At 41.4% G+C, this 27,032-nt stretch overlaps 1 protein-coding gene and 1 long non-coding RNA gene across 3 annotated transcripts in view; one reads left to right on the top strand and one right to left on the bottom strand.

The window, feature by feature from the left end:
* The window catches only part of LOC125161008 (uncharacterized), a 102,142-nt gene that overhangs the window by 25,924 nt on the left and 49,186 nt on the right, over positions 1 to 27,032 (top strand). The window lies entirely within an intron of this gene.
* NPSR1 (neuropeptide S receptor 1) overlaps positions 15,111 to 27,032 on the bottom strand; it is a 153,378-nt gene continuing 141,456 nt past the window's right edge. For both annotated transcript variants that reach the window (XM_047850572.1, XM_047850573.1), the window contains 2 exons: positions 16,089 to 16,269; positions 15,111 to 15,201 (listed from right to left, as the gene is read on the bottom strand). In XM_047850572.1, the coding sequence (XP_047706528.1) occupies positions 15,111 to 15,201; positions 16,089 to 16,269 (272 nt within the window). The remainder of the gene's footprint in view (positions 15,202 to 16,088; positions 16,270 to 27,032) is intronic.

Genomic DNA, 27,032 nt, shown 5'->3' with positions numbered 1-27,032 from the left:
TGCCGATCTGGCCTAGTAGCCCCAAATAGCCCCAAGCAATTCCTGAAGATGAGGACAGAAGATGCACTGTGAGTTGTCAAGTGCCAGGATCTCCTGTCTCATGTGGGGATCCACATCCGCCAATCTTCCCACTTGCCACTCTGTTCTTCCCTCCGGGGCATGGGTTGGAGCTAAACTCTTTCACCCTTCCCTCCTCCCATTCACCCTGCTTTGGAAACTGGCCACTAAGCCTCTTGGCCCTTGCAGCTCTGTCAGGACAACTGCCCTCTTTCTTGGGGACACTTGTTTGTCTTGATAATGGATCCAGGTTCTGGGTTCCACATTACCGAAGCTCATGTCTGTGGGCTTTTGTACACAAAGCCTCTTTACCTTAGCTTGGAAGGGTTTCATCCAGGCCTCAACATCCCACAGCAGGAAAGGATCAGTATCTGTCTTGGGTTGAAAGATGACAGTGAGGACATGATTTAGTTCTCTCTTTATTAGAAGTAAGGGAAAGTCAACTAATTTTTTACCAGCCCGATGATGTCCTTAAAGAAACCTTCCTTATTTCTTCATGTGACCTGGAGAAGTCTTCAGTGTGGCATGGACTTTCTGTGGGTGACTTTTCTTTTACCCTAATCCCCAAACCTTATAGAAACCTAAAGAATGCCATAAAAATTCACCTGTCTTATTCTCCTTTCTTCACAAAGTACCAATCTTGCCAAACTCTCTATTATTTATTCACAGCCTCTTCCCAAAGTTTATAGCTCAAGGCATCTGACAGGTAGGTAGGAAGAGGAAGAAGCTCATATGAGCATAGTTTTCCAGGGAATCACTCATCACAGTTTGATAACACAATTATGGAAATGAATTCTTCTAGTCAGATAAGACACAGTGATGCGCTCAAGTCAGGTCAAGGAAAAGGGAAGTTATTATAAGGATAGACATGGAAGGAATTGAACAACTGTCAGGATCCAAGATATCTCTGTGGATGGGTTCCTCCAAACTGTGTTCTCTCTCTCCCTTTCTCTTTCTCTCCATTTCCCCCTCTCTCTCTCCCCTCTCCTGTCTCTGTTTGCATTTCTCTGCACAACTATATCATTGTCCTTTCTCTATCAGTCCATTTCCTCTGCTTACTGCTGGGTCCTATTGTTTTATGGGTTTGAGATGGTCCATTGTGACCTCCCTTGTTTGAATCTTATACCGTGAACTTTGGGTTTCAATTCCCACTAAATGGCTCAGTCTCTTGGCCATAGTTGGTGGATCAGTCTGTAGGTGAGCCCCCATGGATTGGAGGTCTTCCTTGTCTAATCTGCTTTGGCTAGGAGGTGTTAGGTCACATGGTACTAAGCCAAATCTTGGCCTAAGCATTAATTGCTGTGCAGGACAGTGTCCCTCAGAAGGGACTGTGGGCATGGCAAGTACACTAAAGTGGGCCAATCCCAGCATATATTCTTGCTATGGTGAGGATCTGGGCTTTTCTATTTCCATTTCATGTAAAGGCATAAGAAAGGTGGTTCCCAGAAAGGTGGACTCTGGGGGTGGCTGAGAGCACAAATTTCCCTCAGAAACAGCCTGGTGATTTGTAAGTAAATGCCACCATTCTTTTTAAAAATGTGCCAAGAATCTCCTGTTATGTCTGCTGAACATGACCCTTTGTGGATTCTGGAATCTAGAGCAGGTAGGGAGGTGGGTGGTCAAGAAGCATTGTTTTCCCTTTAATTTTACTCCAGCTTTGCCCAGAGGACAGTTTGGCTGGGCTTCCATGGGCCAATCACTGGAGAGAAGCAAAAGCAATTGCCCTCTTTTTCACACCTGTTAAGGAGGCTGGGGTGGGAGTGTGTGTCTTAGGAAAGAGACAATAGAATCTGGATGGGGAGCAAAGAAAAGATGTCAGTGATGAAAACAAGAGGTGTACAAAAAGAAAACACATTTTTGATGGGCAGATATTTCCTTCCACAAGAAGGTATAATGATCTAAGCTTCTGGAAAGAGGCCCCCTCCTGCCAGGTGGTCTTAATCTGATTGGTTTGAACCTGAGAAAACTGTACCGAGCACACTCAGCTCAGCCCCACTCCCCTTCTCTTGGGCTTGGGCTGTCCACAGGGTGCAGAAAGTTTTTTCTGCTTCTCTGTCTCACTGAAGCAAGCTAAGTCCATGCTGTAGGAAAACCCATCCTGGGTCAGCACTTCCCGGAACTGAATGGGTAGATCAGAGAGGGGGTAACCTAAGTGCTGCAGGAAACAACTTTTGGAAATTTAGTAGCTGCTCCCTTTTCTAAGCCCTGCAGAGTCCCCTGCAGATGGGGGTGGGAAGGGAAACATGAGAAGGAAAATTCACAGCAAGTGTTTATGGATCATGCCAGGAGGGTGTGCGTGACTTTTCCACCGGGCAAAACTCATGAGCAGAGTTACCTCTAAGAGAGGCTGAGAAATGTATAGTGCCACGTGCCTCAGAGAAGGCCTGCAGATAGCGATGAGCAGGAGCTGTATGAAGTTTCATTCTAGAATTCATTATTAGCAGGTTCCCTTGCCTGTAGGTACAAGCCATATTTATTTGTAATAAGGGTGTTTTATTCTACCTTCTGTCATCCTTTGTTTTGTTTTATAATCTGCTCAAAGCTCTCATGGGGAAGAGAGAGGCTATTTTTGGGCCTCTCAACTCCAACATTTGGTGCATGGCCTTGGAACACTGAGAAATAGAACGTAGGAGTTGAATAACAAATTGGGAGGAGATTTAGATTTTAATTTTCTTTGAACCTTAAATCACACAGGGAAGAGAATATGATTTTGGACTTTAAATCCTTTGGACTTTAATATCTTTGGACTTTAACTTAATCATTGAACTTTAATTCCTTCCTAGAAAATTCATGATGAGAAGGGGTTGATATTCAAATTTGGAGCATGTTGTAATTGGTATTTTATTGCTGGAGTATCTTAACATCATTTGATTTTATTGCAGAACATATAATGGTCTGTATTTAGAGTGACCATGTAATTTATCACCCAAACTAGGATAGTTTTGAGAGAGAAAGGAGGCTCTATTGAGAGTTCAGTTGCAACAACGGGCATGAACCTGGACTGTTTTGGGTGAACTTGGATGTATGGAGAACATGTGGAAAGACATAACTAGAAAAGAGAAATGGAATGCGGAATGAATTTCCAGCAGTGTAGTAAATTTAATTAATGAAGATTTTCTGACCCACATGAGAGCCCTCTGGGGATCAGTTCTAACTTGTTCACCAGTGGTCCCAGCAGGATCTACAAAGGAGCTGTACCAGTTGGGGCCATGCAGTCAGGCAAGAGGAGCCACCACAGGCATTTCAGATAGAGGGGACTTAATGCAGGGAATTGGTTGCACAGGTGTGGGAGGGTAGAAAGAGCAAAAAGGAAGAGTAGCAGAGATATGAATAATGACAGGAAGCTGCTACCATCCCCGAGACTGTGGGAACAAAAGGAAAGAGGAGGAGTCATCCTAGGAGGTTGGGCCCCCAGCACAGATGCTAGGGTCCAAGCTCCATGCAACTCAGGAGAGGCACAGCCTGGATATTGCTAATAACTCTGAGGAGATGGTGAGGCTGGTGCTTCAGACAGAAAGGAAGCCCCCTATTCTCCCCAGTTGTGTTCTCCCCTCCAGTTTCCTGCCCATGTCCCTTTGTCACACCCTACCTAACAGAGCCAACTGCCAAGGGAGTCTGGGAAATGTGGTTTGCAGAGTCCCAGCCCCAAATGGAAGGTGGACCTGAAGGGTGGGATTGGAGCTGAAAAGCAGTATGGAGATAAAGGGCCTACATGCAGTGGATGGCACCAGGGGCGTGCCTGACAAAGGAGGAGCAGAGAGGTCTTGAAGGAACGTCCAATCTCCTTCTCTGAGTTTTGCCACCCTCTGGCTGACCACAGCTTAATAATTAAGCACATACGGATTGAGAATAAATAGTTGAGGAAAGTCACAGTGGATGTTTCTCTATTCCTGACGTTTCCTTTCATGTGGAGATGTCACAGTCCCAACTTTTATTTGTTTGCCCTTCAATCACTCAAGGAAAAAGGAATGGCCTAATCTGTGTCACAAATCTGGGAAGAAGAAACTGGGCATGCTCGGCTCAGCGTTCCCCTTCTCCTGGGTGCAGGTTCCTTGTAGGAAGCTGAGGTTCTCCTCTGCTCTTCCATGTGTAAATCTTACCACTTCATTCATAAGACTAATATGTATCGGCACCTGCTCTATTTCAGGCACCATTCTGGTCCTGGGGATACAACAGTGAATGAAACAGAAAAGATCCTTATCTCATGGGATCTGCAGCTAATAAACAATAACTGTAACCAATAAGTACATTGCATAGTATATCGGAAGGTGGTAAAAGCTGGTATAAACACAGAACAGTGAAGGGGACCAGAGTTGCTGGACTGGGCAGCTACAGTTCTGGGTCAGCCTCACTCAGCAAGCACCTTTGAGCCAACAAGGAGTGCTATTTGTTGCTGACACTCAGAATCCCTAGCTTTTGAGGGGAATATCGGCCATTGTGTTCCTCAGTCTAAGCAATCACTTGTCCCCAGTCCTGGACATGCACTAGGGGCTCGTATGGGTAGGACTAGGAGCCCAGCCCCAGCAGAGACAGGCTGAATCATCTCCTGAGGTGTTGTCTGGGAGCCTGAATCAGAACTGCCTGTGATTATGCTTTAACCAGCTTTGCAAACAGATGCACACGGTCCCTTACCCTACCCCCCTCACCCCCACCCTGCATCTGATTTGCACCCAAGACAGTGGTAATAGCAATGCTCTTGGCAAGCAAATCAACACTGTTTTTCTTTCAGGCAGAAGTCCTCAAAGGGTGGTCGAGAACCTGGAGGCTGGAAGGCCATGTCCTTGAGAACTTTTCAGGGGGTGATGTGTGAGGTCAAAACTATTTTCACAGCAGCACCAGGATGCTATTTGCCCTCTTCATTTTCATTCTCTTATGGGTATGGCAGAATTTTCCAGAGGTTACATGGCATGTAATAGCACAACAGATTGAGTGCAGAAGCAGATTAAAATACTCTTTTTCCCCCTAACTACATATTTGTGTGAAGCCTGATTTTCTTTATATATTTCCATCAAAACAACATATTGCAACAGATTGAATGCAGAAGATATGAAAATCCAGCTGTCTTCTGTTAAGCCAAACTTAAAGAGATTTGCAAAAGTTAAAACAATGTCACCCTTCTCACTAATTATTTTGGGGGAGATATAGTTGCTTTCCATATAAAAGATATTTAGGTTAATATGTAATGAGCTTATTGTTACTTGTAAATTAATCCATAAATATTGAACATTTTCTCACTTTTAATTTTTAATGTAGTAAATATCAATGAGTATAATCCACATAAACAAGCATAAAGGGGTCCTGAGGAAAAAAAAGTGTAAGAAAGCCTGCTCTAGAGGGCTTTGATGTGATATCACACCCACATGCTGTTAGATCTCCCCAGACTCCTCTTTGGAAGCATCCTTCCTTGTGTCCAGGCATCATATAAATACATGGCCATACTTATCCACTTGATTCTCTTTTGGGTATCTACATGGATGCAGAACTATTTTAGATTAAGTCTGTCTTCTTGGGGAAAAATGCATTTAACCCAGAGTAGAAAGAAGAAGAAATTGAGCTGTCTTGGGTTTATCTAACAGATATACAGAGAGTTGCAAGCTGAGAAAGTTGGGCTCTTAGGAGAACACGTTTGTCCTCAGGTGGGTCCCAGAGCAACTGGATGGAGGGAAGCAAAGGGAGCCTGCACACTTCGGCCATGAGAAATTTAGGCTTCTAAATCCTGGCCCATTGAAGGGCTGCACAGACTTGCTACACCATAATTACCTGAGTTGCTTGGTATTCATACAGATCTCCTCACTTCCCAGAACCCAGTGAGGCAAAATCTCTGGGGCTGGAGATCTAGCAATCTGTACTTGTTTATTTTTTATTTTTTAACTTCTGTGAGGTAGGTTTGGGACCATTTGATCAGCCTCCTTAAAGCCAGTCAGGTAGTTATGGGAATGTGTGAGTTACAAGATTTTGGCCCCAAATATTTCTCCCAGCTACCTACTGCAGGTCTCAAGTGCCTACCTTTGGTGATTAGTTCTTTGGGGTTAGGACATCACCATCTTCAGTGTCCCCAGTTTACATGTAAATCTCTCAAGGAATGCTGCATTCAGCTGAGCTCTGGGTAACATCTTAGCCAGTGTATTGTGTATCTGCTCTGCCCTGCGGGATGAAGAAGGGCAGGAAGGATGGGGACAAGGAGGAGAGGGAGACTTTGGGAAAAGATATGGAAGGATATGGGAAGAGTTTAAGTACTCCAGACCCCCAGACAGACAAGAAGAGAACAGAAGATGAATATTGATTTCTGCTGAACTGACTCCCAAGGCTCTGGGAAGGAGCCAAGATGTTTCTGCAGATTTTGAAAAATGTTGGCATCCAATATCCCTATTACTTGATGCTAATGATACATGTTGGCTCTGAATGCAGAGAAGGAACCCAGAAGGATCTTTCAGCCATCTCTGCTGTTTCTTATATGGAACTGAGACACAACTGATCACCTCCCTGTTGCCAGTCTGGCTCCTCTCTCCGCACTGTGTCCAGAATAATTGTTCCAAAAGCCTTTTTGAAATACAGTTTTAGAAATTCTGTGTACTGTGAAATATAATGCACATTCATAAAAGTGCACAGGACGTAAATATACAGGTAAATGAGTAATTAGAGCATGTAACTGCCACCCAGAGCAAGAAATATAGCCTGTTCATCCCTCTTCTGCATGCCCCCTCTCAAAGAGAGTTCTTCCTCCCTCCCCCACAAAGGTGCCCTGGCCTTGGCTTTTATAAAAAGTAATTTTCTTGCTTTGCCTTAGAATTTGTATCACCTATGTGTGCTTCCCCAAACAGGGCAGTTTAATTTGGACTGGTTTTGAATTTTACACGAATCAAATTATACATAGTATCTTTTGGTATCTATCTTCTTTATCTTTTATGTTATTTTTTAAAATATTTTTTCATATTGTGGTAAGCAGCTGTGGTTTTTTTTTTTTTCATTTTTGTTGCTATAAAGTATCCCATTGTATGAGATCCAGCATAATCTGTTTCTTCTACCATTGGTGGACATTTGTTTTGTCTCCAATTGAGGTTCTTACAATCAATGAAATCAATCCTTTCATTTGTATCATGGTGCACATAATTACACTGTTCTGTGGTATGTGCACTCAGGAATGGAATCTCAAGGTCATGGGGTATATGCATCCTTAATTTTACTAGTTAAAGGCACATAATTTTCCAGAATAGTTGTATTAATTATTCACCCACCAGAACAGAATGACAATTTCTGATGCTCCATGACCTCACCAGGGCTCGATATCTGTCAACGTTTTCAATTTTTGCCAGTCCAGCGGATGCATATTATTTTCTCATTGTGGTTTAATTCACTTTCTCCTGACTTTTGATGATATTGAATTACACATGTTTACCAGCCACTTGGGTCACCTCTTTTCAGAAGTCAAGTATTGCCCATTTGTCTCTCTTCTATTGTCTTTTCTTACTGATTTGCATGAGCTTTTATATATTCTAAATACTAGATCTTGCTCAGTTTTATGTGTTACAAACATCATCTCCCATTCTAAGGCTCTCTTGACCCTTTCTATGATGGCTTTTGGTGAACTGAGTTTCTAAATTTAATCAAACTTATCACTATTTTCCTTGACAAACTATAGTTTTTGTTTTTTGTTTAAGAGCTACTTCCCTATTCAGAGATCTTAAAGCCATTGTCCTACATTATTTCCTTAAGGTTGTTTTGTCTTTACAGTTAGATCCATAATCCACCTCGAACCAATTTTGCATATAATTCACTAGGTTTTCATTTTAATTTTCCCCCATGTTAACGCCTAGCTGTGCTAGTATGATGTATCTGAAAGAGTATCCTTTCTCCATCCCTCTGCAATGCTACTCTGAAATAAATCAAGTTTTCCAAATGTGAGCATCTTCTCAATTCTTTCTCTGTTCCATTTGCTAATTTGTCTACTTTGAAGACAATACCACAACGTTTTTTTTTTTTATTATTATTATGGCTTTATGATAAGGTTTGGTACCTGGTTCATCATGTTTTTCCATTTTTTTTCTGCTTAGTGTCTTGACTAAGCATTTCTATATAAATTTTTAGAGTTATCTTGTCAAGTTTTACAAAATTCCTGTTGAAACTTTGATTGCCATTGTATTCATATTATACATCAATGGACAAGAATAATTTTATGATGTTCAGTCTTCCAAACAGTAATCATTATATATTTATTTCTACATTTTATTTCTACATATTATATCTCTCAATAATATTATGATTTCTCCATAGAGACTTATATACATTTTATAAATTTGTTCCTGGAAACCTCATCTTTTAAGGCTATAATAGATAATAATTTAAAAGTTTAATTTTCTATTTGTTGCTATTATGTGGAAATGATACAGATTTTTGTGTATTGATTTTGTATCCTGCTACCTTACTAAAACTTATGATTAATTTTAATAATTTATCCACATATTATTTTGAATCTTCCACTATATATTTATAGCAATAATATTGGTTTTTATTACTCATTATCAATCCTTATACCTTTTATCTTATTTTGCTTGCTTCGTAGCATTGGCTAGGATCTCAGTACAATGTTGAAATGTAGAAATGATGATGCTAGCGTTGTTAACTCATTCTTTCAGGAGTAGAATTTAGTGATTCATCACTTACATATAACACCCAGTGCTCAACACAACAAGTGCCCTCCTTAATACCCATCACCCACGTAGCCCATTCATTTCCCACCCACCTCCCCTCCATCAGCCCTCACTTTGTTCTCTATAGTTAAGAGTCTCTTGGGGTTTGTTTCCCTCTCTTTTTTTTCTCCTTCCCCTATGTTCATCGATTTTGTTTCCTAAATTCCACATGAATGGAATCATATGGTATTTGTCTTTCTCTGACTTATTTAGCTTAGCCTAATATAGTCTAGCTCCATCCATGTTGTTGCAAATGGCAAGATTTCATTATTTTTTACAGCTGAGTAATATTCCATTGTGTGTGTGTATGTGTATATATATATATATATATATATATATATACACATTTGTACATACACACACACACACACACACACACACACACACACACTACATCTTTATCCATCATGAGTCAATGGACATTTGGGCTCGCTCCATAATTTGGCTATTGTTGATAATGCTGCTATAAACATTGGGGTGCATGTGCCCTTTTGAATCAGTATTTTTATATACTTTTGAGTAAATACCTAGTAGTTAAATTGCTGGGTCATAGGGTCAGTCTATTTTTAACTTTCTGAGGAACCTCCATACTGTTCTCCAGAGTGATTGCACCAGTTTTCATTCTCACCAACAGTGTAAGAGGGTTCTCCTTTCTCTGCATCCCCGTGAACATCTGTTGTTTCCTGTGTTGTTAATTTTAGCCACGTTAACTCATTCTTTAATTTAAAGGGAACACCTTTAAAGTTTCATCATTAGATTTTTTGGTATGTAACGTTTAGAGTTAGTTAGGAATTTCTTTTTATCTCAAGTCTGTGAGATTTTTTTATTGTGCCTGGATGTCAAATAATTTTATCAAATATCTTCTCTACCTTTATTATAAATCATTTAATCTATTAATGTAGTGAGTTATTGAGTGATTTTCTAATGTTAAGCCAACTTTGCATTCCTGGAATGAATGCAATTTGGTCACAAGTGTTACTCTTTTTATATTTTTTTCTGGATTTGGTTTATTAATATCTTATTTCAAGTTTTTGTATTTATTTTAATGACAAAAGGTGGCTTGTAATTTTCCTTTTTGTAATCTTTGTAGGATTTTGGAATTAAGTATTTTTAGTCTCAAAAATAATTTTAAAACTCACCCCTTTTCTAGTCTTCTGGAGAGTCTGTAAAATTGGGAGTTGCTTTGTACTTAAATGGTGGTAGAACTCACCAATGAAAGCATATTCTTTATTTAGTAGTTATGATACTACTCAGAATATCTGTTTCTTCTTATGTCCATTATGGTAAATTGTCCCATTCATGCATATTTTCAAATTTTTTGGCATGAGTTTAATCATAATATGCTGTCATCATCTCTTTATTGGCTCCAGGACCTACAGTGATATCCTTTAAAAAAAAATGATATTGCTTATTTATGAGTTCTCTTTTTTTCCCCCTTGATTAATCTTACCTGAGTTTATTTTATTATTTTTTCAATGAGCAGAAATTTATCTTTGTTGAATCTTTTAAATTACATTTATTTTCTATTTCCTTAATTTTACTTCTACTCTATTATTTCCTTAGATTTTGTGGGGGGAGGCTATTTTGGTGATTTTTTCTAACTGCATGAGACAGATAATTTAATTTGTTCATTGACTTTAGATTTTTCCTCTTTTCTTTAAGCATTATTTTATCTGTATCCCACACATTTGATATATAATTTCATTATCACTTAGTACAATTGTTTTCTAATTTCCATATACTTTCTTCTTTGACCATAAGTTATTGAGGAGTATGTTTCCTAATTTCCAAACATATGGCAATTTTCTACTTATTGTTCTAGCATAATTGCATCGTGATCAGAGAAACTCTTTGACTGTATGAGCTCAGTCTTCCAAAGGTTTTGAAGCTTGTTTTATGGCCTGGCACGGGGTCAACTTTTATAACTGCTTCACATGTGCTTTAGAAGACTGTTTATTCTGGGGTGTTAGGGTAACGTGCTTCATGTGTTACTGACGTTGTTCAAATTATCCAGATCATTTCTAATTTCTGCTTCAATAACTGGAATTAAGGGTGATAAAATTCCCCATGAGGCTATATATTGGCCTATTTATTTTGTATTTTGACAGCTTTGCAAAATATATATTTGAAGCCATATTGTTAGATGCACAGAAATTTGGAATTAAAATACCACCCTGTTGAATTAAAACATTTATCATTTGAAGTGTCCCTGTTTAACTCTATAAATGCTTTATGCCTTAAAGTTTATTTAGTCTTTGTTAACATAGTCTCACCAGCTTTCTCTTGGTACCGGGTGCCTGGAATGCCTTGGTCCATTCTTTTACTTTCAAACTTTCTACGTGTTGTTTTGTTTTCTTTTTTTAAAAACATCCAGCCTGACAGTCTTGGATTATTAATTGGAGTATTTTATCTGCTTACCGTTATTACAATTACTGATATATTTGCATAAAAAATCCTCACCATCCTCCTATGTGCTTTCTATTTGTCCCAGCTCTTCGTGTTCCTGTTTCTCTCTTTTCTTGCCTTCTTTCAGACTGCTTAAGAGATTTTGTCATTCAGTTTTTCTTCTTTTTTGGCTTAGAAATTTTATACCTCTTCATTTCTATTATTTTACAACATGCATTCTTGAAATCACAGCATACATTCTGGTTGTATCAATGTCTAATGTACTGTACATTCTACTCTCTCTCATTCCAGGTAATTCAAGGACCTTTAACCAATTTAACTACATTTAGTTCTCTCTGGACATATGTTATTGTTGTGTGTACAAATGGTAATACCGAGTCACACCTCCTGTGAACCTCTTAAAGGATCCCTGAGCAGTTTGAAAACCATGAGACTAGACAGCCAAGCCTCCATCCACTTTAACATTCTATAAGCACAGAATTGCACTTCTAAAATGTTAACTGGACCAGCCCAGTTAATCCACTGTTGTGGATAATGCATTTTAAAAATGCAATTGCAGAGCAATGAGGCATGGGTTCCTCACGATTCCAAAAGCAAGGAGGTTGGTGCCAAACAGGGCTATCTCTTTTTAATCAAATGCAATTGAAAAGCTGTAGGGAACACAAGCAGATCTGCATATAAAATGAGGTATATTCAGAGGATGACAAAAGAACTGCAGTTGCCACCAGGTCTGTATCTCACCTAAGATGATTCTAGAAGTACAGAATAACTCTATCTCCTGCTGAGACTATCTTTGTTTTCCTGTTTCCTTGTGGCCCCTTTCCACACCGTGCATGCAGAAGGAAAAAAGCAAAGTCATTTCTGCATATGTGTGTATAAAGTTGTTGAAGTGAGGAAGACAGTTTATGCTGCACGTTTGTTTGCTTTAAAAGGGATGCTTTTTTTCTCATGATTAATTTCAAGTTAAAGCCATTAAAAAGGTGTTGCCACTTACTTTCTGGAGGAAAAATGGTGAGAGATGTTGCTTGGCGAGATTAAACTTCAATTAAATTATGCTTCACACAAACCCTGAAAGCAGAGAAGTTTTTACCATTCATGTTTAATTTAGTTCAGTAAAGTGGAGACACTTATTTCTATAGCATGGCTAAATACACTGAGCACACCTACTCTTCTTATCCTAGATTTTCACCTGGGCCTGGAGCTATGTGATAATGTAACCACAGACCTCCTCTCAGTGTAAGAAGTGAGCATCTTTATTTTATAAAGCACCTTGTTGACTTCTCTGGCCCCATTTGGGCATCCAAAGCTACCGACAGTGACATCACATCACCAAAGCTGTCTTTTCCTCCAGGAGCTCAAACTGTATTTCTCGATTAGGAAATGATGTTTCTCTGATATCATAGTGATAGATAGTGAAGTTACACCTTCTAAAGGGCAAATGACTCAGTATTGAGTCACCAAGTCACCAGGCCCATGGGTAAAGGATTGCAAAAAGTCTGACTCTCTGGGTACAATTTAAACCATTTCAGTCTCAGAACTGTATCTATAGAGAACGTATAAGATCCTCTGCTCCAGCCTTATTCTGTTCCCATCTTGCAGATTGAGGCAGTTGATACCCAAAGACATTAAATGATTTGTCTGAGGTCATAAGACTAGTAAATTACCAATGTTCTCATGTTTAAATTGTATTTCCCTGAACCTAGCAGATACATGGAGATGAGGATTCCAGAATCCACACCAATCAATATAAAGCAATATAAAGCAAGTTTCATTTCATTTTCATCTTCCAGGGGCACTTGGGTGGCTCAGTCAGTTAAGCTTCTGACTTTGACTCCGGGCATGATCTCATGTTTCATGGGTTTGAGCCCTGCATCAGGCTCTGTGCTGACAGTTCAGAGCCTGCTTGGGATTCTCTCTCTCCCTCTCTCTGCCCAGCCCCTGCTCATGCTCTTTCTCTCTTCTCTCTCTCTCTTTCTCTCTCTCTCTCTCTCTCTCTCTCTCTCTCTCTCTCTGTCTCTCTCAGAAATAAAATAAAACATTAAAAAAATAAATAAAGGCAGCTTATCCTGCAGCAACATGTATCATTATCTTACTGATGTCCAGTCTTCTCAGGGAATGAGATACACCGCATTACAACAACTACAAAATCACATTCCCAGTTTCTAAAGAGCACACAGCCCCTCACTCTACTCTCTCCTTCACTGTCAGACTCCACTGATAGATGAGGGAGACATCTAATATCTTTTGCAGACCAGGACTTGACAGAGATTGAAAGCATCTGTCAGGAGAACCCAGGCCTCCTATTTTGCCATCCCGGACACCTGCCAGATTTTGCTCTGTTAATTGGCTTCCATGCAGGCAGCGATTTTAGCAACAATTCTGTGGGTCTTTTCTTTTGTGGCACATCTTGATTGAGAATGAAATGTTGAAAAGTACTTCTCAGCCGCTCAAAGTGTTCAGGGTTGCTCACATTTAGCTGATTGGACAGAAGGGGAGGCAGTCTTCAAAACCATTGTGTAGACATAAACTAGATTATTCAGGCTACTCAATTCAGAGAATTATTCTCAGAGAGATAGTGACTGAAGAGTCTGATTTCTGCCCAAGGAGATACTTTCCCTAAGGTCAGACAGAATTGATAAGAGAGTTTGCGGGAAAAATGCCACTGTGACCTTAAACATGCAGTTGCTGGGCTGACACCATAATGAGGAATGGAGTGCTATTAAAATATACTGCACATTTTAATGACTCCACTAGCAGTAGGCCAAGAAAAAAAAAAGACTTAAGCTCAGAATAATTCTGGGAAGGAGGATTTTGCCAAGGAGATTTTAATGTCAAGAATGTATGTGAGGCTAAAAATAAGGAGTTCACGCACATTCCACAGCCGTGGGTGGGGTGTATATATAATCAAATTAAATTATGCCATTTCCACTTACGAAAAAATCTGATGGCAAAAATTGACTAGAAAACATTTAGTCATATTTCACTTGGATTATGCTTATAAATACCAAACTCCAGACTTGTCAAAATAAACCCCACCAGCACTTTCTGGCCGAGGTGTTAGATAGACAATGGCTATGATATGCAAAAATGATAGAGCTTCTGGGACCACGCCTAGAAAAGCCACAGGAATTCAGCTCCCAGCTAACGAGAGAGGGTTCATGGAAGGGAAAGAAGTGTCCCTGCGACATGAGGAACAGAGCCCAGAGTGGCCCAAATGTTGAATGCAAAGGGAGGGGCCTTCAGAGAGCCTCAGATATGTGAGACCCAGGTCCCAACTCTCAGAGACTGGAAATCTGGGGCCCATGATTTTTTAGTGTTGTTTTTTTTTCCCCATCAGTGAAAGCACACTTCGATTATAACTTTCCTCTGGAGGGCCAGCACTGGGTTCTTTTGACAAATCATTTGTTCATACAACAGTACTGTGAGGTTGATTCCTGCCAACACACCCAACTACAAACCAAGGCTATCTGCAGAGGAGACACAAAGTACCCATGCCTGGAAATGAATTTGTTGGCATTTTGAGGACAGATATCTTCTGGGCTACAACTACTAAACAGCCAATCCAAAGATGGGGGGACAATCTAAGCTTTAACAAGTCTTTTATTTACATCCGAAGTTGTAATTAGAAGACTCTCGTAGCACAAGTATGCTTCTTTAGTCCCCTCTGCTTGCCCAAGCTTGATCCTGGGCCAGAGATGTCTCTGTTCATTGGGTTCTGGTGCTGACCAGTGGGAAGGAGGGCTGGGAGTCATGGGGAGGAGGGAGCATCTTTCCTGGCTGACATGAACAGTTGGTGACTTCACATTAGCCAATACTTGCTGACGTAGGAGATACACACTCATTGGGATGTTTGCTTTGTGCAAAGCAGCAGAATGGAGAAGTTCCATGCACGTGCCCAAGGTGGAGACAGACCCTGCACTGCTGATGGGGCTCAGACTAGCCATACTACTGTCCCAGAGTCTAGATAAATTCTGGCTTGGATAGAACCTGCATCTCGTGCCTCACGGTTCTCTCCCGGAATGTCATTCTGGAATCCCGTGATGTTTGCTGCCTAGAGAAAGAATAAATCAGAGAGGGAAAATAATTTGACCTGATGAAAAGAGAAGTAAGGAAGTTAAACCATAATAGTTATGGAGGATGTATTGACGACTAAACACTGGACTAAGCACTTTGCATGTAATATCCCTCTTTCCTTCCCACTCCCAGTCTTCCCACTGGTCAGCACCAGAACCCAGTGTACAGAGACCTCACTGGTCGAAAGGTAGGCACTGCTTCTAGTCCCATTTTATAGGCGAAGATACTGAGTTTTATGGAAGTTAAATAACTTGCTCAAGGTTATTGAGCTTATCCACATCTATTATCCGTAGCCATGAATCAGCAATGGCAGGATTTGAACTGTGGCCACTGACATCAAACCCAAGCCTTAAACCACTTTATTATTTTATCTCCTATGGATATCTCTACCTATTCTCTGTAGCCCATGCATTAAAACAGCTGAAAAACAGCAAGATGGCTGAGTAGTTGTGGGAGGGATCTAATTTCAGCTTTGCTACTAGTTTTTCAGATAACCTCAATAGTGTTACTTAGGGTCATGGGCCTTCATTTGTTTATCTGTAAAATGATAATAAGGCTTTGGATCCTGCTATCACCACAGCATTGTATTGAGTGTAGAGAAATTAGTGTAGAGAAACTATGGACAAAAGAAAGCTCTTCTATGTGTGACCCGATTAAGATGGTTGCTACAGGAGGTGATACGGTTATAGGAGAAAGAGCATGGACAATGGCCCAGGCCTGGGTTTGAATTTGTCACACTAGCGAGACTTTTCTGACCCTGAAGCATCTCATCTATACCTGCCAGGAGGCACTGAAAGAGAAGACACATGTCAGTGTCCTAGTGCAATGGCCATCTGCGCTGGCCCAGGCAGTAGTGACCCTTACCCATAGGGAAAACAGATGGAGCTGCTGAAGACACAATAGATAAGTGGGTTGATGGCACTATTCAAAGCCGGCAGGTTCTGAATGATCACAGAGGCGTAGAAGCGCTCCTCAGTGTCTGGAAGGAGACTGAAATTGTCCAACATGTCGAAGAGGAAGTATGGACTCCAACAGCAGATGAAGGCTGGGGAGAAGAGAGCCATTAGTGCCATAGCAGATCACAACCAGGGGCCTTTCAGTGGCGCCCTCAACTGGAGCTCCAAATAGGAGGCTCTTTAGCCCCTGGGATCTCTCAGAAATATTTAGGACAGTTGTGTGTGTTCACATTAATGTCATGTTTCCTCACACACACACACACACACGCACATGTACACATGCATGTATACACATCCCACAGATACATTGTTAAAGTTGAGGGAATTTCTTGGATCTTCTCTGTCTGTAAAGGGAGCGTTTGATTTGACCATTGTTGTCAGTCTTCATGGAAAGGTTGGGAATGGCTTGGCATGGCCTCAGCCTCTTATCCTGTATCATGTGGAAGGAAAACCAGCAAAACTCTTTGGAGATTCTATTAAAAAAAAAAAAAACCCAGAAGAACAGGAAGCATATTAACCAGATAGTGATTTCTGGTTTTAGTGTGCGGCAGGGGAGAGTTGTGGTGCCTAATGTTTTCAAAGCAACGTCTGGCCTCATCACAATGTTCTTAATTTTCTTTTCCATTTCTAAGTTAGCCACTCCAGAAAACAGCTGCCCTCTACCCCTCTCCAAGTCAGTCGGTGCGTGTGAGCCCCTGATTCTGTTTGTCTCAACATCCTCAGAGGAAATGAGTGGTAAACAGAGATCCAGAGTATGATGGTTAACTTCATGTGTCACCTTGACTGGGTCACGGGGTGCCCAGATATTTTGGGAAACATTATTGCTGGGTGTTCCTGGATGAGATGAACATTTGAATGGGTAAACTAAGAAAAGGAGATTGTCCTCTTCGATGTGAGTGGGCCCCATTCAATCACAGAAGGCTTGAATAGAACAAAAAGCTGACTGAGAGATGAATTGTGCTGTCTGCTTGACTATCTTCTAGCTGGGACATTGTTCTCCTGCCTTCACACTCAGACTCGGACTGGAACTACACCATGGGCTCTCCTGGCTCTGCAGATCCTAAGCCAATTTCTAACAGTTCTCTTTACATATATGTCTCTCTCCTCATTCTCTGGAGAACTGAACCAATCCCCACATGCACAGAGGTAAACACTCTTAGGCTGACTAAACACTGAGATGTGCTCTTCTGCTTTCTTTTCATACCCTCTCCACCCTCCTTCTCCCCGCTTTCTCACCCATAGGGCTTTCCTCAGAGAAGTCAGGCTTCCTTTCCCATCTGCTTGTAGGGGCCAACTTTCTTCTGAAACTGTTCAACTGACATGTGTTTGTTTCCCCAGACCTTGGCAAGGTATTAAAGAGGAGCAATTGAAACACAAAGACCACTGAGCCTTCTGGGTGCTGGTGGTTGAGCTTAGCATTGACCTAGAACAGTGGCTCTGGGGCATGGAGGGGCAAAAGTCCTCTTGGGAGCATTTTGAAAATGTGCATGCTTGTGGATTTGTGTGTGTTGAGGGGGTAAGGGGTCTGGGGTGCCCAGGGATACTAGTCCTCCTGCGGGACCCAGGTCCCATACAGCCTTTGATTTATATAGCAGAGCACTCTGTTTATAATTTCCAGAACTCTGGAAACCTAACTCTATTTTATATATGAACACAAATATTTGTACTAAATAGTGAATTTTCCAGAAATGCAATTCTCTTGCAAAGGGAGGAAAGATTACTTTCTGTAATTTGGAACTTGAGCAGGATTTGTTTACCTGCTCAGAAAATCAGGTCCCTGACAGCAATACTGCTTTATTTTCGTGCCTTCATGAAAACACACCTGCACTGATTTTCCTTTGTAGCTGTTAATACATCTAGCTGACTACTTCATTATTCTCCTAGGGTAGCTGTGCCTAAGTATTTACATATTGAAATCTGCATGGTTTTATTATAAATTATTTTCTTTCTAGTCCTCCTTTGTATTATTAAATATTGATCTTTGAAGACTTATGTTGGGTAAGTGGTATTAATTATACATTTCATTTCAGGTAAAGGGGCCTTACAAAACATGTGTTTTAGGAAGGGCTGCTTTGGTCTGACTGGGCTGTTAACATGGGCTGCCCCTCTTGTGGGCATCTCTGCTCTCTGACTAAAGGACCCCCAGGGCCTGGGCATATGGTTCCTGATTACAAATAATTATGTTGGCTCTGGCACACATGTATAACATATATTTCCTGACTCAACATCCATGGGAGGTATATCTGTGTTTCTGATTGTCTGGGAAGGCAAGAGAATCTTTGATCTACTTTGTAAGCTGTTGGGAAAGGATTCTGAGCCCCCGTGGTTATATACGCTTTATCCCCAGGTCGGCCTGCAGTGTTGTTTTGTGCCTTTATTCTACTGGCTGTGTCACACTGCGTGTGGTCTGTTTGGCATTTTGCAATTGTGTCTCAGAAAGGTGAGATATGGACCATTTTGGTGAGCTGACACGCAGCTTCCACGAGAGGTATGCTTTCTCAGAGCTCCTGGAGCTGCAAGAGGGCAGGGAGGGTAGTATTTGAGCCAAATAAAAAGAATCCTTTTTCTTCCTGCATATCCTAATCCATTTGTTCCCAGGAAATATTAATTAAGCACCTAGTGTATGTGGGATCTTATTTAAGGCTTTAGTGATAATAATATAAGGAACACAAAGCAAAGGTCATTGCTCTCATGGATTGAAGCCAGTAGGGGATACACAAAATGCAGATTAATAGATATAATGTCAGGTAGAAGTGGGAATAGGCAGAAAAATACCACAGAATAATGACGAGGGGGGCTGTTTACAACTTGTGCTGGAGGACTGGCTGAAGAGGTAGCACCGTTGGTAAACAAAATGATGTGAGGGGGGAGCCAGGCAGCCATCTAGGGGCAGAGTCTCTTAGGTGGTGGAAACAACACAAGGTCCCTAAGGTGCAAACAAGTTGACATTGTAAAGAAATAGCAAGAAGACCAACAGAAGTGGGAGAGAACGAGCAAGAGGGAGAGCCCTGGGAATGAGGCTGGAGACCTGGCTGAGCGATAGATCACACATGGTAAAAACGTGGGGTTTTATTCCGATGTAATGGGAAGCCAGAGGTGGGTTTGCAGGATTGTGATGATACCTGGTTTACAATCTTGAAAGATCACATTGGCTGTTTTGCAGAAAAGGAATAAGACAAGACCAGTTCTAATGTTACAGGCAGAAATTCGTGGAGGCTTTGCCAGGAGTTGTATAGATAGCAAAGGATGATTGGGTTTGAGAACTGTCTTGGATGTAGAGCCTCCAGGCTTTGCTGATGTGCTAGTTATGCAGGATGTCAGAGAAATAGAATAATGACAGACAGATGGCCCTTAGGTTTTTGATGCAGACACCGGGTGAAAGATGGTGTCATTTACTGAAATGGGGACAAATGGGGGGAAGAGTTACTCTGGAGGAGGAGAAGAACATGCCAAGACTTTGGGTTTGACGTGCTGAGTATGATGAATTTATTGGAAATGCAAATCAAGATCTCAAGTAGAAATCATAAGTATGATTTCTAAGCAAAGGAGGTGTTCTAAGAAGGAGACCCTGATCACATGTTGCTTACAAGTCAAGATGAAGATTGAGAATCGACACTGGGCATTTTGGAGGTTTTGGTGACCTTGGTGAGGGTGGTTTCAGGAGTAACAGGACAGAAGTGAGATAGAAACAGACTCCAGAGAATGAGAGGTAAACTGTGGAGAAGTTGTACTAGGAGAGAGAGTGGTGAAGCGGGTCTATTCTGAAGAGCTCACCAAGGGAGCTACTGCACAGCATTTATGTGCACATGATCCAGGTGAGGGGAGGCCTGTCATGGAGGAAAGATACCCAGAGAGGCACAATTCTTGAGGAGGCAGCAAGGAATGGGATGCAGGGCTCCAGCCATCATTTTGGGCTTAGAAAGAAGCAGTGTTGGTTTATCCACAGTAATAGGAGAAAAGAGCACATCGTACAGAGGCAGATAGGTGGAAGAATGTGAAGGTGAAAGGGTGAGGGGGTTCTTTTTTTTTTTTTCAATATATGAAATTTACTGTCAAATTGGTTTCCATACAACACCCAGTGCTCATCCCAAAAGGTGCCCTCCTCAATACCCATCCCCCACCCTCCCCTCCTTCCCACCCCCCATCAATCCTCAGTTTGTTCTCAGTTTTTAAGAGTCTCTTATGATTTGGCTCTCTCCCACTCTAACATATTTTTTTTCCTTCCCCTCCCCCATGGGTTTCTGTTAAGTTTCTCAGGATCCACATAAGAGTGAAACCATATGGTATCTGTCTTTCTCTGTATGGCTTATTTCACTTAGCATAACACTGTCCAGTTCCATCCATGTTGCTACAAAGGGCCATATTTCATTCTTTCTCATTGCCACATAGTACTCCATTGTGTATATAAACCACAATTTCTTTTTATTTATTTATTTATTTATTTATTTATTAAAAAAAATTTTTTTTTCAACGTTTATTTATTTTTGGGACAGAGAGAGACAGAGCATGAACGGGGGAGGGGCAGAGAGAGAGGGAGACACAGAATCGGAAACAGGCTCCAGGCTCTGAGCCATCAGCCCAGAGCCTGATGCGGGGCTCGAACTCCCGGACCGCGAGATCGTGACCTGGCTGAAGTCGGACGCTTAACCGACTGCGCCACCCAGGCGCCCCCACAATTTATCTACTCATCAGTTGATGGACATTTAGGCTCTTTCCATAATTTGGCTATTGTTGAGAGTACTGCTATAAACATTGGGGTACAGGTGTCCCTATGCATCTGTACTCCTGTATCCCTTGGGTAAATTCCTAGCAGTGCTACTGCTGGGTCATAGGGTAGGTCTATTTTTAATTTTTTGAGGAACCTCCACACTGTTTTCCAGAGTGGCTGCACCAATTTGCATTCCCACCAACAGTGCAAGAGGTTTCCCGTTTCTCCACATCCTCTCCAGCATCTATAGTCTCCTGATTTGTTCATTTTGGCCATTCTGACTGGCGTGAGGTGATATCTGAGTGTGGTTTTGATTTGTATTTCCCTGATGAGGAGCGACGTTGAGCATCTTTTCATGTGCCTGTTGGCCATCCGGATGTCTTCTTTAGAGAAGTGTCTATTCATGTTTTCTGCCCATTTCTTCACTGGGTTATTTGTTTTTCGGGTGTGGAGTTTGGTGAGCTCTTTATAGATTTTGGATACTAGCCTCTTTGTCCGATATGCCATTTGCAAATATCTTTTCCCATTCCGTTGTTTGCCTTTTAGTTTTGTTCATTGTTTCCTTTGCTGTGCAGAAGCTTTTTATATTCATAAGGTCCCAGTAGTTCATTTTTGCTTTTAATTCCCTTGCCTTTGGGATGTGTCAAGTAAGAAATTGCTACGACTGAGGTCAGAGAGGTCTTTTCCTGCTTTCTCCTCTAGGGTTTTGATGGTTTCCTGTCTCACATTCAGGTCCTTTATCCATTTGGAGTTTATTTTTGTGAATGGTGTGAGAAAGTGGTCTAGTTTCAATCTTCTGCATGTTGCTGTCCAGTTCTCCCGGCACCATTTGTTAAAGAGACTGTCTTTTTTCCACCGGATGTTCTTTCCTGCTTTGTCAAAGATTAGTTGGCCATATGTTTATGGGTCTAGTTCTAGGGTTTCTATTCTATTCCATTGGTTTATGTGTCTGTTTTTGTGCCAATACTATGCTGTCTTGATGATGACAGCTTTGTAGTAGAGGCTAAAGTCTGGGATTGTGATGCCTCCTGCTTTGGTCTTCTTCTTCAAAATTACTTTGGCTATTTGGGGCCTTTTGTGGTTCCATATGAATTTTAGGATTGCTTGTTCTAGTTTCGAGAAGAATGCTGGTGCAATTTTGATTGGGATCACACTGAATGTGTAGATAGCTTTGGGTAGTATTGACATTTTGACAATATTTATTCTTCCAATCCATGAGCACGGAATGTTTTTCAATTTCTTTATATCTTCTTCAATTTCCTTCATAAGCTTTCTATAGTTTTAAGCATACGGATCTTTTACATCTTTGGTAGATTTATCCCTAGGTATTTTATGCTTCTTGGTGCAATTGTGAATGGGATCAGTTTCTTTATTTGTCTTTCTGCTGCTTCATTATTAGTGCATATAAGAATGCAACTGATTTCTGTACATTGATTTTGTATCCTGCCACTTTGCTAAATTCATGTATCAGTTCTAGCAGACTTTTGGTGGAGTCTATCGGATTTTCCATGTATAATATCATGTCATCTGCAAAAAGTGAAAGCTTAACTTCATCTTTGCCAATTTTGATGCCTTTGATTTCCTTTTGTTGTCTGATTGCTGATGCTAGAACTTCCGACACTATGTTAAACAACAGCGGTGAGAGTGGACATCCCTGTCGTGTTCCTGACCTCAGGGAAAAAGCTTTCAGTTTTTCCCCATTGAGGATGATGTTAGCTGTGGGCTTTTCATAAATGGCTTTTATGATCTTTAAGTATGTTCCTTCTATCCCGCCTTTCTCGAGGGTTTTTATTAAGCAACGTTGCTGAATTTTGTCAAAGGCCTTTTCTGCATCGATTGACAGGATCATATGGTTCTTATCTTTTCTTTTATTAATGTGATGTATCACGTTGATTGATTTGCGAATGTTGAACCATCCCTGCATCCCAGAAATGAATCCCACTTGATCATGGTGAATAATTCTTTTTATATGCTGTTGAATTCGATTTGCTAGTATCTTATTGAGAATTTTTGCCTCCATATTCATCAGGGATATTGGCCTGTAGTTCTCTTTTTTTACTGAGTATCTGTCTGGTTTAGGAATCAAAGTAATACTGGCTTCATAGAATGAGTCTGGAAGTTTTTCTTCCCTTTCTATTTTTTGGAATAGCTTGAGAAGGATAGGTATTATCTCTGCTTTAAACGTCTGGTAGAACTCCCCTGGGAAGCCATCTGGTCCTGGTCTCTTATTTGTTGGGAGATTTTTGATAACTGATTCAATTTCTTCGCTGGTTATGGGTCTGTTCAAGCTTTCTATTTCCTCCTGATTGAGTTTTGGAAGTGTGTGGGTGTTTAGGAATTTGTCCATTTCTTCCAGGTTGTCCAGTTTGTTGGTATATAATTTTTCATAGTATTCCCTGATAATTGCTTGTATCTCTGAGAGATTGGTTGTAATAATTCCATTTTCATTCACTATTTTATCTATTTGGGTCATCTCCCTTTTCTTTTTGAGAAGCCTGGCTAGAGGTTTATCAATTTTGTTTATTTTTCAAAAAACCAACTCTTGGTTTCGTTGATCTGCTCTACAGTTTTTTAGATTCTATATTGTTTATTTCTGCTCTGATCTTTATTATTTCTCTTCTTCTGCTGGGTTTAGGCTGTCTTTGCTGTTCTGCTTCTATTTCCTTTAGGTGTGCTGTTAGATTTTGTATTTGGGATTTTTCTTGTTTCTTGAGATAGGCCTGCATTGCAATGTATTTTCCTCTCAGGACTGCCTTCGCTGCATCCCAAAGCGTTTGGATTGTTGTATTTTCATTTTCGTTTGTTTCCATATATTTTTTAATTTCTTCTCTAATTGCCTGGTTGACCCACTCATTCTTTAGTAGGGTGTTCTTTAACCTCCATGCTTTTGGAGGTTTTCCAGACTTTCTCCTGTGGTTTATTTCAAGCTTCATAGCATTGTGGTCTGAAAGTATGCATGGTATGATTTCAATTCTTGTATACTTATGAAGGGCTGTTTTGTGACCCAGTATGTGATCTATCTTGGAGAATGTCCCATGTGCACTCGAGAAGAAAGTATATTCTGTTGCTTTGGGATTCAGAGTTCTAAATATATCTGTCAAGTCCATCTGATCCAAAGTATCATTCAGGGCCCATGTTTCTTTATTGACCATGTGTCTAGATGATCTATCCATTTCTGTAAGTGGAGTGTTAAAGTCCCCTGCAATTACCACATTCTTATCAATAAGGTTGCTTATGTTTGTAATTGTTTTATATATTTGGGGGTTCCCGTATTCGGTGCATAGACATTTATAATTGTTAGCTCTTCCTGATGGAGAGACCCTGTGATTATTATATAATGCCCTTCTTCATGTCTTGTTACAGCTTTTAATTGAAAGTCTAGTTTGTCTGATATAAGTATGGCTACTCCAGCTTTCTTTTGACTTCCAGTAGCATGATAAATAGTTCTCCATCCCCTCACTCTCAATCTAAAGGTGTCCTTAGGTCTAAAATGAGTCTCTTATAGATAGCAAATAGATGGGTCTTGTTTTTTTATCCATTCTGATACCCTATGTCTTTTGGTTGTCGCATTTAGTCAATTTACGTTCAGTGTTATTATAGAAAGATATGGGTTTAGAGTCATTGTGATGTCTATAGGTTTCATGCTTGTAGTGATGTCTCTGGTACTTTGTCTCACAGGATCCCCCTTAGGATCTCTTGTAGGGCTGGTTTAGTGGTGACAAATTCCTTCAGTTTTTGTTTGTTTGGGAAGACCTTTATCTCTCCTTCTATTCTACATGACAGACTTGCTGGATAAAGGATTCTCGGCTGCATATTTTTTCTGTTCATCACATTGAAGATCTGCCATTCCTTTCTGGACTGCCAAGTTTCAGTAGAGAGTTCGGTCACGAGTCTTATAGGTCTCCCTTTATATGTTAGAGCAAGTTTATCCCTAGCTGCTTTCAGAATTTTCTCTTTATCCTTGTATTTTGCCAGTTTCACTATGATATGTTGTGCAGAAGATCGATTCAAGTTACGTCTGAAGGGAGTTCTCTGTGCCTCGTGGATTTCAATGCCTTTTTCCTTCCCCAGATCAGGGAAGTTCTCAGCTATGATTTCTTCAAGAACACCCTCAGCACCTTTCCCTCTCTCTTCCTCCTCTGGAATACCAATTATGTGTAGATTATTTCTCTTTAGTGCAACACTTAGTTCTCTAATTTTCCCCTCATACTCCTGGATTTTTTTATCTCTCTTTATCTCAGCTTCCTCTTTTTCCATAATTTTATCTTCTAGTTCCCCTATTCTCTCCTCTGCCTCTTCAATCCGAGCCGTGGTTGTTTCCATTTTATTTTGCAGTTCGTTTATAGCATTTTTTAGCTCCTCCTGGCTGTTCCTTAGTCCCTTGATCTCTGTAGCAATAGATTCTCTGCTGTCCTTTATACTGTTTTCAAGCCCAGCGATTAATTTTATGACTATTATTCTAAATCCACTTTCTGTTATATTGTTTAAATCCTTTTTGATCAGTTCATTAACTGTCGTTATTTCCTAGACGTTTTTTTGAGGGGAATTCTTCCGTTTGGTCATTTTGGACAGTCCCTGGAGTGGTGGGAACTGCAGGGCACTTCCCCTGTGCTGTCTTGAATAACTTGTGTTGGTGGGTGGGGCCACAGTCAGACCTGATGTCTGCCCCCAGCCCACCGCTGGGGCCACAGTCAGACTGGTGTGTACCTTCTGTTCCCCTCTCCTAGGGGCAGGATTCACTGTGGGGTGGCGTGGCCCATCTGGGCTACTTGCACACTGCCAGGCTTGTGGTGCTGGGGATCTGGCGTATTAGCTGGGGTGGATCGGCAAGGTGCACAGGGGCAGGAGGTGCTGGCTCAGCTCTCTTATCCTTCGGTGATCCATTTTGGGAGGGGCCCTGTGCCACCGGGAGGGAGTCAGACCTGCCACCGGAGGGATGGATCCGCAGAAGCACTGGATCTGCAGAAGCACAGCGTTGGGTGTTTGCGTGGTGCAAGCAAGTTCCCTGGCAGGAACTGGTTCCCTTTGGGATTTTGGCTGGGTGATGGGCGGGGGAGATGGCGCTGGCAAGCGCCTTTGTTCCCCACCAAGCTGAGCTCTGTCGTCCCGGGGCTCAGCAACTCTCCCTCCCATTGTCCCCCAGCCTTCCCGCTCTCTGAGCAGAGCTGTTAACTTATAACCTTCCAGATGTTAAGTCCCACTTGCTGTCAGAACACTCCGTCCGGCCCCTCCGCTTTTGCACTCCAGACTCGGGGTCTCTGCTTGGCCGGCGGGCTGCCCCAAAGGTGAAGGAGTTCTATTCTGATACAGTATTTTCTTAGTGAAATAGGAAGCAAGGTCATTAGGTGAGAGGGCGTAAGAGGGAGGAAGCTTTGATGGTTTGAGAATAATGAAGAATACACACCAATCCAACACATACTATGTGCTCTAGAAATATCTTTTTTTCCCCCCTAAGGTGAGGTGACTTTATTGGTCTTAAGAGTAAAGAGAAAAGGGGTGCCTGGGTGGCTCAGTCAGTTGGGCAGCTGACTACAGCTCAGGTCACGATCTCGTGGTCTGTGAGCTTGAGCCCTGCATCAGGCTCTACGCTGACAGCTCAGAGCCTGGGACCTGCTTCCGATTCTGCGTCTCCCCCTCTCTCTGCCCCTTCCCTGCTTGCTCTCTGTCTCTCTCTCTCAAAAATAATAAACATTAGGGGCGCCTGGGTGGCGCAGTCGGTTAAGTGTCCGACTTCAGCCAGGTCACGATCTCGCGGTCCGGGAGTTCGAGCCCCGCGTCGGGCTCTGGGCTGATGGCTCAGAGCCTGGAGCCTGTTTCCGATTCTGTGTCTCCCTCTCTCTCTGCCCCTCCCCCGTTCATGCTCTGTCTCTCTCTGTCCCAAAAATAAATAAACGTTGAAAAAAAATTAAAAAAAATAATAATAAACATTAAAAAAAAAGAAAAGGAAAATAAAAGGAAAGGAAAGAAGATAGGATGATGGGGGAGAAGGTAAATTGACCATTAGGGAGAGATTTGTAGTGACTCTGCAGTTATATATCCAGAAGAATTGGAATGTCACTTCTATCTTTACTTTGCCCATATACTTCAGCTCCAGGGGGAGTACATGTTAGAGAATGCAACTGGGTCAACTGGGTATGGTGAACA

Source organism: Prionailurus viverrinus, chromosome A2, assembly GCF_022837055.1.
Source record: "Prionailurus viverrinus isolate Anna chromosome A2, UM_Priviv_1.0, whole genome shotgun sequence".
In the NCBI taxonomy this organism is placed as follows: domain Eukaryota; kingdom Metazoa; phylum Chordata; class Mammalia; order Carnivora; family Felidae; genus Prionailurus; species Prionailurus viverrinus.
This window is presented reverse-complemented; position numbering and strand designations above follow the sequence as displayed.